We start from the raw sequence: 10,804 nt of genomic DNA on the forward strand, positions 1-10,804 counted from the left end.
ACAGGTAAAGAAATTCGTTCCAGAAATTTTACGGATATTTACCGGTATCACTGTCTGAAAGGGGCTTATGTCTATGTGTTTATGTGCTTGTCCTGTGGCTTTTTTCCTCCTGATCTCACACTGCCCTACTTCAAGAATAGTATGAGAGGGACTTTTTTTGCCTCCCTCTTCCCTCATGTATCTTATGTCCTCTTTCTAAAAGCTATCTTTACGGTCGGGGGGGGGTCCAATTTCACTACATGTAAAAGTGTATGTGACAAAAAAAGGCCTTTTGTCATCATTATATTTTGTGTTGTTTATCATTCATCATTCATTCATCTTCTGCTGCTTTTCCGTGGCCGGGTCGCGGGGGCAGCAGTCTTAGAAGAGAACTCCAGACTTCCCTATCCCCAGACACTTCCTCCAGCTCCTCCGGGTTGATCCCGCGGCGTTCCCAGGCCAGCCAAGAGCAATAGTCCCTCCAGTGTGTCCTGGGTCTTCCCCTAGGCCACCTCCCTGGAACAAGCCTGGAACACCTCCCTTGGTAGGCGTCCAAAAGGCAGATGCCCGAGCCAACTCAGCTGACTTCTCTCGATGTGGAGGAGCAGCGACTCCCGGGTGTCAGAGCTCATCACCCTATCCATAAGAGTGCGCCCTGCCACCCTTCGACACCCTGTGTTGTTAATCCACAGAACAGTAACTCACCTTTGTTAACACTTTTGAATTGATTTGTATGCAATTTACTCATTCAAATACTTAATTCCCTATTTGGTGTAACCCCGCATAAAAGTGTCATAATCGTCGCCTGTTAGTTTGCATCATTTTTGCATTTTCATGTGAATAGACATTTTTTTTTATTTAAATGAAAGCAGGGAAAATCCATTTTATAAAATGCCTGTGTATGTGTGGACATGGCCTTAGACATCTATTAAACAAAACTGCTTGGTGGGTCAGCTTATCTAATGCGGACATTCATACATATTTAAGTGTGGCTTAAGGGTCAAAATACTTTTTGTTGTCAGCGCAGAGAATCGCCAATTGTCGCATCCCTTTTGTGCGAATAAAAGCTCGGCGAGCAGAGGAAACTGTGATGTCCCCATGCAGACTGGAAACTACAGGCTGTTTTCATCAGCCGCTCGAAACAGTGAGCGTTAATTGTTTCAGTGATTGACAGACTGAATGTTCTTCCCTCCAGACACACGAGCATCTCCAGGCTCAACACCACCACGTGCTCTCAATGGCTTAAGAGGCTCAAATGTGCCTTGACTTTCCGCTGTAAACAAAGCGGATGCTGGCGTCCAGAAGACTCCTATTGAGAAGCGCTCCTCGATGCGGGTGGATGTCGTGTGCAGGGGAGGAAGACGAACAAAAGAAAAGAGCCGCTCAGTACATGAGATCTGCAGCTCCGGTGCTGGCGTCGGACTCTTTGGCCTGTTGAAAGGGGAACTGGATCCCGGCCAGGCGGATGAGCAGGACGTTGAGGCCGTGCAAGAGGAAGGTGAGGAAGATGAGCCAGAAGGACCTGTCGTAGCACTCGCTGTGAGTCTTGTAGACGAAGCTGCCCTCGTTGAAGTTGAAGATGATCTCAGTGAGGTGGTGCAGCTTGACCTCAGAGGAGAACAAAATGAGGACCAAGCAGGCGCAGAAAGCTGGCAGGAAACACAACATTGCATTAGTGGCCTATCACATTTTCAGCAGTGCAGAGGCATTTTTTTTTCTGGTCTGAGAGCTGTCAAAAGGTACATGTACCTGAGTCTATATGTACTGTATAATACAATTTAGCTCCTTAAGGACCATATTGACTAAAGCTGTGGTTAATCAACTCTACATCTATTCTGAGATTTTTAAAATTCTCTGTTAAAGCAATTCTGAGTTTAGTTTTAGAGTTTTTACCATAGATATATACATTAGATGTCGCCTGGCCTATTGTTGTCTATTGGACGGAATGCGTCAATAGCGCCGCCATCTTGCTACAGGGTAGCGCTCCTTTTAAATGAATGCGGGACCAAGGTACAGTGGAGGACTGTGGCCATCCAAAGCCAGAGATATACACATATAAACATATATCTATGATCATTTTTCCTGAATGTTAGTGTGTAATTTTTTTTCTAATTACGAAAATTACAATTTTACATCACTTTTCTACATTGATGGATCAGTGACCGCACGGGCATTCCTGACAAAAAGCTTGTGCTTGTGTGTACAGAAATGTACTATTCACCCTCCCTGTTAAATGTAATCTAATCCGTGTCCTGAAACACACCTCCTCTGCTGCTTTCACTTCTCATACTGACGGAGGGAGCGATTCGTTTATGAATGAATCCCCCAAACGACTCTTTCACTAACGTTAGCCGACAATAATGCAAGTTTCTGCCAGCGCAGCATCTCGTCATATTTCTTTTGCATTGTTTGCTGATTTTATACAACAAAACTAGCATAAGCCGAGTGTTTAGTGCGAGTTGGAGCTGCTTTGCTGTATGGTGAATGCAGTAAGTGACTGTCATCATCAATAACGTTACCTGATTAGCACAAAAGTTCAGAACATACAAAAACAAAAAAAAAACTTAATATTACCTATGAAATGTTCTGCCTTTGTGCTTTGTTTTCTTTGTTTGCTCGTTACTACACCCGTAGACAGTGCTAAAGTCCCGCATCTTCACGTAATAACACTGTCTTGACTAGTGCGGTTGAATGACATTTGTCCTGGGAGCACTGTACCAATATGGCAGCGTTATTGACGCATGCTCAGGGTCCCTATGCGATATTTAGTGTATATTTCTATGAGTTTTTACCAGCAGGGGGCATTCAACTTGCAGTCTGTGTGGGTCCTAACGCCCATATCATATATATGCAACACATTCCAAATAAAGTTGGCACAGGTGCAGCTTAGGGCCGGTAAACAGATAAATTGGTTTAAATAATGATGTGATGTGAAACAGGTGATGTCAACAGGTGATTGTTATTATGATTTGGTACAAAAGCAGCACCCAAGAAAGGTCTAATCCTTTAGTAGCAAAGATGGGCTGAGGATCACCAGTTTGCCCACAAATACATGTAAAAATTAGGCCTGTCAAAATTAATGTGTTAACGCATGTGATTAATTTTAAATATTTTTTAATAATATTTTTTATTTCCTGTTGTGGCCAACGTGTGTTTAGGGATGGTGCGTCCATAGAGGCAACCTAGGCGGGCGCCTTGGGCAGCAGAATAGTGAGCGAACCCCCCGGCTTCACCTTTATCAGCTACACTGACCCTCTCCCTCACGGTCTTTGCTTTCATCAGCAAAAAGGTTACTTTCTTTTTCACTTTTGGCCTGAGGGCGACGTGATTGCCGTTTGCCTAGAGCGCCAGTTCAGTTTGCCCCGGCCCTGCGTGTGTTTAACATGCAAAGAAAGAAGACCAAGGACGCACTTTCAGAAGGAAAGTTTCATTCATTCATTTTCTCGTCAGCTTAGTCCCTTTATTAATCCGGGGTCGCCACAGCGGAATGAACCGCCAACTTATCCAGCAAGTTTTTACGCAGCGGATGCCCTTCCAGCCGCAACCCATTTCTGGGAAAAGGAAAGTTTCAGTATAAAATAATTAATGTCGCATCATCAGGCTAACTTGCGTTTCCTCCAGAGTTTCATGCAATTTCGGGTGTTTCATCTTTAATCTTTAGACTTTAACTGCAGTTCAGCAGTTCACTCTCATTCCGCAGATTTTTTTTCAGGATGTTTTAATGGCGTTTGATACCGCATGGCGAACAGAAAGAAAAACCTCCGCATTTTGGGACTCGTGTGATCCTTTAAGGTATTAAAAATTTGCTGCTTACATGGTCAACTCTTAATCAGTATTATCTTAATAATAAAAGCGGAGTATTGGTGTCCATGTAAATGTACTCAGTGAAAATGGCAGATGAAGTCGCAAGCTGTCAGACAGCCCTATTCTCTGCCCTATTCTCTAATCATGCGTCCATGAGCCCCCACATTTCATAAGTTTCACGTTGCTGTGTCAGAATCCTTGCTTGTAAAATACAGACATACTTTAGAGCGCGTAGTTTAAGCAAATTTGATGAATGCCATTGTGCGTGTTCATGAACCTGAAGGGATCCCTCCCTCCCTCCGCTGTGTTGCGCACGCGTGTGTGTGTAGTCCACTTGGAATCCAACATGGAAATCATTTTTGAGACTGTTTTGAAATCCAAATGGCATTTAATGCCTGTCCTTTTATTTCTGTAATAAATATGGCGTTTCGGGATTAACCGTGAAAAATCACTTCGAATTTAAATTTTACTTGAATTACAGTCAAAAATATGGTGTTGTGTTTAAACTTGCTTGTATTGTTTGCATCTCTTACAGCTGATCATGTTCCAGAGGTAAAGGCCCTGGGGTCCATGCAGCGTCTCATATGGGCTCCCGAAAGCATTGTAAAAGAAGAATCCACAGCACACCGAGGAGAAGACGATGAGCACCGAGCAGAAGAAGATCACGCTCACGTGAAGACTGGCTGGAACCACATCCATCAGGTCAGGAAAAACTACACAGAGAGCCAAGAGAGCATAACATCAGACACTGAGTATATAAATTATCCAGCTTGATCTCATGAGGAAATATAACTTTTTTTACGTTTGGTCAGTGGCCAATTGGAAAAAGTTGAGTTGTACGAAAATACCACAAAGGACTTATCTTAAATCTCGAAAAGGGGTTAAATAGGTGCCCTTTAAATCAAGAAGCATTTTCTAGACCTCAAACTGTGGTATGTGTACCACTAGTGGTACGCAGGCTTACTTCTAGTGGTACACGAAGGAATCACTGAGTAATGAAAGAAAAAATGAACAATTTTAATCATTTGATAACACCGATGTGATCAGCATTAGCTATTCTCTAAAGCCTACGCTCAAAGCGCTGTGCTTAGAATGTTTACTTTAGTGCATTGCGTCATCAGCTGCTAAAAATCAATCCAGTTGGCGAAGAACTAGAGAACTAGAACTAGAAATAGAGGTTCATCGTGCTTGCAGAGCAGATACACGCTAGAGTAGTGGTCCCCAACCCTCAGGCCACAGACCGGCACCAGCCTATAGCTCAACTAGTACCGGGCCGCACAAAACAATTATTAATTATTTCTGTTCCGAGTCTGAATGATCATTTATTTTGATATTTTTTTTTATTTTGCAAAAATCACCGTATTCTCTTGTTACGTCTACTGTAGGTCACTTAAGTGCCAACATTTAACCCACAGGCTAGCGAAATGAGTTAGAACTGCACGACGCACTTGCGAATTCCAGGTGTACACAGTTGAAAACATTTTACCTTTTCAGAATGCCGCACCGCGAGTCACGTTACAAGAACCGACTGATCAGCCTCATAGTTTTTTATGGAATATAATTTCGTTAGGCTAGTTATCTCAGATAAACACAGAACACTCAAACACTGCAGTGCTTATTAATTTCTCCATACATAAAACTTCAGAGTGCAGCAATGTTTTGTCAGCTTGACATCCTCTGAGAAAAACGGGTTCCCTACCAATCTTCATACAAGTTAATGTTTAGATTTCCAACAGTTTAACAAAAATGTCATATGTACATGCAACATACATTTCAAAATTGATCAGAAATTGTAGGAATATGACTCGTTTTCAAACTGTGCACTGCTGTCGCTTCAATACTGGTCATTATGGTGGTACTTGGAGAGACAGTTTATTTTTGAGGTGGCACTTGGTGAAAAAGTTTGAGAACCACTTTTCTAGACAAAAAAAAAAAAACACTGTCTTGTTTTAAGGGATAATAAGTCAAAATTAAGTGAGTTTTTCAATAAACAAGCAAAATAATCTGCCAATGGGAAGCCAAATTAACCTTATTTCAATTTGCAGATTGTCTTGCTTGATTTATGAAAAAAACTCACTTAATTAATTTCTGAAAACAAGACCATATTTTTTGCTTGTCTAGAAAAATTTTCTTGATTTAAGAATTGTTACATATTTGGACGACAGACGAAACAGAAACCCAAAGTTTTTTTTTTTTTTTTTTTTTGCAGTGACATGACCAGGGCCAGACGGAATCTGTGGACGTTTTTTGCTATTTCTGTGGAGAATTTTGGTAAAAATCTGCGGATTTCTGCGGATTTATTTTGGGAGTATCCAGCGGAGTATCATACCTAAAACCTTAATATATTAAATAAAAAGTAATAAATTACTGAATACAAACTGAATAAATTCAGATTTACACATTTACTCAAGTAAATAAACAGAATAAATAATAGGCTAAAAATCTGCAGAATTCTGCGGAATTCTGCTGAAAATCTGCGGAATTCTGCGCGCCCAGATTCCGTGTGGGCCTACATATGACTCATTTCTGTCTGCATCTTCGTGTATTTTCTTGTAACTAAAAACAAACCCATGATGACAGTATTGTTTTGTTCTGCTAAACATCGGCCTCTTAAATCTGGGGCTTTACCAGATCTCATTAGGAAGGAATGCTGAAGCTGTCATAAAAGATCTGTCAATTGAAACTCATTCAAAGCCCATCAATGAGAAGATTCCATCTTAAAAACCATGATAAAACCATTGAAAAGAAATATGCAGTTTGGTTCTAATGAAGCAGAGGTTTGTACTTTTATAGGTTAAATAAGAATTTTAATTGTTATGTTTATTGCTGTTTGAGTGCATGTTTGTGCGGGTCAGGTTTTGTCTACAAGAACAGTGGAACTTGACTGCTGTAATGTATAGCAAGTTTACAATTATGCTCAATTATGAAACAATTTACAAATATTTTGGTCAATATCAGTGAGTCAAGGTAATTAGTATTGTCATCATTTACAATGCAGTCATTTTTTTTATTTGTTTTCAATGGACCTCCTGTTATAAAAACCAATACAGTGTCACTGTCTCAAGCATATCAGTAAACGACAGCTCTTATAAATTAAAAAGAAAATGTATATAATGTCAATTAATGCCTAATTTTACAAGTGGCTAATTAAGTAAATCACAATATTTTTTAATTCATATATTTATGAAAACATAAGAATTGATACATTTTATCACTGAAATCCATGTCCGCTGGGGAGACATTAGTTCATTTTCCTTCAGCTTTGTCCCTTATTTTTTAGGGGCTGCCACAGCGGAATGAACCAGCAACTATTCCAGCATATGTTTTCCGCAGTGAATGCCCTTCCAGCCACAACCCAGGACTAGGCAACACCAATACACACTCATGCACACACACTCTCATACACTAAGGCCACATTTGTTTACCTAATTCAGCTATAGCTCATGTGTTTGGACAGAGGGGGAAACCAGCTCGGACTCAAAACAGTGTCCTTCTTGCTGTGAGGCGACAGTGCTAGCCACTGAGCCACCGTGCCTCTCTCTGGTGTGACACTACATGCTAATTTTAAGTCTGGCATTTTTACTGGCAATAACGGACCCCATTCAAGCCCATGAAGTGCACCTGATTTTTGTCTGTTTTGGATCCACTTTAAAATGTTTTATGTTTTGTTTGGTGTTTATTGAAAAATGTCCATCAATCATAGTTAAAAACAAATATGATTCATTATTTCAAATACAACGAGTAGCACCGTGTCCAGTAATAAAGATAACTCACTCTCACACTATTTGAATATTATTAAGAGTTGTTTTTCTTAATTTTTGCTGTCACTTTCTTGGATAATTGTGCTTTAAAGAACTTTATGTTGACCAGATTGTAAGATAGTAATATCTTGTATATGAATAGCGATAAAATAAAAACGTGTAAAACTGCAGTGGTAGATGCCATGTGATTTGGGTCATCGAAAATGAAATCGATTTGAGAATTTGGGTGCACCAACCTTTGTTAAAAATGCAAAAAGTTAGCATAGAGCCCTAAAGACAATAAATAAGTATTGGAATGAAATAACGCCTATGGGTGTTTTCACATTTAGTTTGTTTAAAAAGAATCAAACTGGACCAAAAAAACACAAAGGAAACCAGCTGAAGTGACATTAGTCCTTTTGATGGAAAAGAACCCAGTCCCTTTTTAGTCCCTTACTTTTATTAGGCTATTACTGCATATTTTGTTTTGAAATTGAAATATAAAAAGACAAAATTAAAAGTTTAAAACTAAATCCAAATCAAATAGGTGGGCTGACAAAATATGAGCCTTTTGGACACATACATTTTATGGACTTGACATTTTTTAAGTTAACTGTGTGCTCCTTCTCCATTAAGTTAGTAGTAACGTCAAACTCCTGTATTTGATGGTGCCTTTGTTCCAATAAGATGTTCACCTGAGATCTTCAGCATCCTGTTGTGAATATAAAGTGAATCAAAAGTTAGGCGTAACAAAACAAGGATTTTGCTAAATCCTCTCTTGTGATAGTAACTAGACTAATTAGTCTAGTCGAGCAGAGACATTTTCACAGTGTGTCTGATAGTATTTTATCTTCTGGAGATAGTTTTATTTGGGCTAGAATTAAAGCAATTTTAAATTTTAATTCAGAATTATTAGCCCCTTTAAGCTTTATATTTCTTGATAGTCTAAAGAACAAACCATCATTATACAATAACTTGCCTAATTACCCTAACCTGCCTAGTTGCCTAGTTAAACCTTTAATTGTCGCTTTAAGCTGTATAGAAGTGTCTTGAAAAATATATAGTCAAATATTAATTACTGTCATCATGGCAAAGATAAAATAAATCAATTCTGACTTCAACTATATATATATATATATAGATATATAAATGAAGAGTTAAGATGCAAAACCGTGTCGTCTGAAATTGTCATTAAAATATTTTTGAGCATTTTTCTCAGCCTCCTATGTTTATGTTGAGTCATTTCACTTTAAAGGCAATGAAAATAATCTACTCATCACCATAAAATTAAATAACAAAATCTACACACAGAAGTCTGAGAAAAATGATAATTTTAGAAGAAACTTTAAGACGGCAGTTAGAGGTTATATGTGTGTGTGTGTTCATTTATTCATTCATGTTCTTTTCGGCTTAGTCCCTCTATCAATCAGAGGTCACCACAGCGGAATGAACCGCTAACTTATCCAGCATTTGTTTTACGCAGCGGATGCCCTGCGTACATGTAATACAGGGAGAACATGCAAACTACACACAAAAATGCCAACTGACCCAGCCGTGGCTCAAACCAGCAACCTTCTTGCTGTGAGGTGAACGTGCTACTTATTGCACCACTATAACACCCTTATGTAACTGTGTGTTAATCTAATATTTTGTGCATTTGGGTGGGATTTGGACAACTTTTGCGATGGAAAAAGTCAGCTATTTGGCAATAGGGCAAGGTTAGGGACAGGTTTAGTGGTATATTGGTAGATTTAAGGGTGGGTTCAGGCGGGTCAACAGTACAATGTAAACATGTAAATGTACACATAAGTGCATTGTGTCACTTAATTTAATGTACATTTCACACAACTAACAAACCATTAACGACTTTTAGCTCAGTAAACTACAAATTAGCTTCTTATTAATAGTCAGTAAGGTATTAGTTGGGTTTAGGTTTGGGTAGGATTAAGGCCAGTTAAAATAAACTGAGACCTCTTTATTTAATCTAATGTGGTTTTCGCAGCCTATTAAGCCCCTACTCTTTAAGTTCATGGTGTATTTGAAATATTTTCTAATATGATGAAGTTACTCACATGAAAAATAAAAGGGTCTGTCTCCCAGACCACATTGTTTCATCCCATGTCCGTGAAAAAGTCCGTAGTTTGCCTTTCCGATGAATTTACCCAGCTCTGCCCCGGACGCGTTAACAATTTGAGCTCCTGTTTTACACAAAACAGCCGCTTGAACCCAAAACTGAGTGCCCATTGCAGCCGCCACGACTAAAACACAACCAAAACAAAGCACCCCGGCGATGGAGAATATAACTTGCTTTTGACGGTTAGGCATTGTGTTTGGACACGGCGACGCGCACAGCCTCATCAGTGGAAATCCAAACTAAGACGCGCACTGACAATCTTCATGCAATCCAACATGCTGTGGGTTTCTTTGCACGCCTGAATATATGAACGCTATAAAATGGTCTCTAATGATATGTAACACATGCTGTCAGAGGAAAGTTGGATCCCAATGTCTCCTCTGGATAGAGTTACGCCAAGCGCGCTCACTGTACTGCGTTACCAAGCAACCGCTCTGAATGTCTCGCGCCAGTGACCGCGCATGATGTGACCTTACACTGGACAGAGTTTAATTTTATTGCTACAATTGAGATGTGAATATGAAGTTTATTGAGCGTGATGTGATGAAGGACTTTATATATATATATATATATATATATATATATATATATATATATATATATATATATATATTTTTTTTTTTTTGTGTGTGTGTGCGTGCGTGTGTGTGTGTGTGTTTAATAGCTGATTTACAAAAGTCAGCAATAAAACTATTGAAATAAACGTCATATTGTTATAGTCAGAACAGGAATTGAGCATTGCTATCTTAGAAAAGTAAATTATCTAATGTTATTGATGTCACTATCATTCAAACCAATTGGTTTTTTTTTTCTTATTTTGTCACTAGTATTTTTAATCTTTTAATAAGATCAGAATATGTAAAAATGTAGCATAAATATACATCTTACAGTATACAGCTAACTGAAGCAAAATAAAACGCTAAAACGTAATAATTTTGACCTTAAAATGTTTTTTTATCTGCTTTTATTCTAGCTGAAATAAAACAAGTAAGAAAAAATAGATAGAAAATACTGTGAAAACTTTCCTTGATCCATGAAATATTACTTAAAAATATGAATAATTGAAAAAGAATAAATGCTGCACAGGAGGGATAATCATTTCGCCCTCAACATACATCTCATCATATATATATATATATATATATAT

At 38.7% G+C, this 10,804-nt stretch overlaps 1 protein-coding gene and 1 long non-coding RNA gene across 4 annotated transcripts; one reads left to right on the forward strand and one right to left on the reverse strand.

Moving 5' to 3' along the window:
- Positions 1-808: 808 nt before the first annotated feature.
- Positions 809-10,028, reverse strand: clrn1 (clarin 1). 2 transcript variants are annotated; one of them, XM_087282692.1, is made up of 4 exons: positions 9,596-9,829; positions 8,107-8,235; positions 4,317-4,496; positions 809-1,628 (listed from the first exon to the last, which is right to left on the reverse strand). In XM_087282692.1, the coding sequence occupies exons 2-4, from the start codon at positions 8,153-8,155 to the stop codon at positions 1,363-1,365; spliced, it is 495 nt and encodes a 164-aa protein (XP_087138818.1). In that variant the 5' UTR covers positions 8,156-8,235; positions 9,596-9,829; the 3' UTR covers positions 809-1,362. The 2 variants fall into 2 exon arrangements, with proteins under 2 accessions (XP_087138818.1, NP_001002671.1); NM_001002671.1 differs by lacking the exon at positions 8,107-8,235 and having other exon boundaries at positions 815-1,628; positions 9,596-10,028.
- On the forward strand, positions 2,984-8,238 carry LOC141378009 (uncharacterized). Of its 2 annotated transcripts, none has more exons than XR_015508971.1 (4): positions 2,984-3,033; positions 3,138-3,268; positions 4,319-4,485; positions 5,993-8,238. It is a non-coding gene; the product is annotated as an uncharacterized LOC141378009 (long non-coding RNA). The 2 variants fall into 2 exon arrangements; XR_015508970.1 differs by having other exon boundaries at positions 7,064-7,726.
- Positions 10,029-10,804: the final 776 nt, after the last annotated feature.

Source organism: Danio rerio, chromosome 15 (assembly GCF_052040795.2).
Source record: "Danio rerio strain M-AB ecotype USA chromosome 15, GRCz13ab, whole genome shotgun sequence".
Taxonomy (NCBI): Eukaryota; Metazoa; Chordata; class Actinopteri; order Cypriniformes; family Danionidae; genus Danio; species Danio rerio.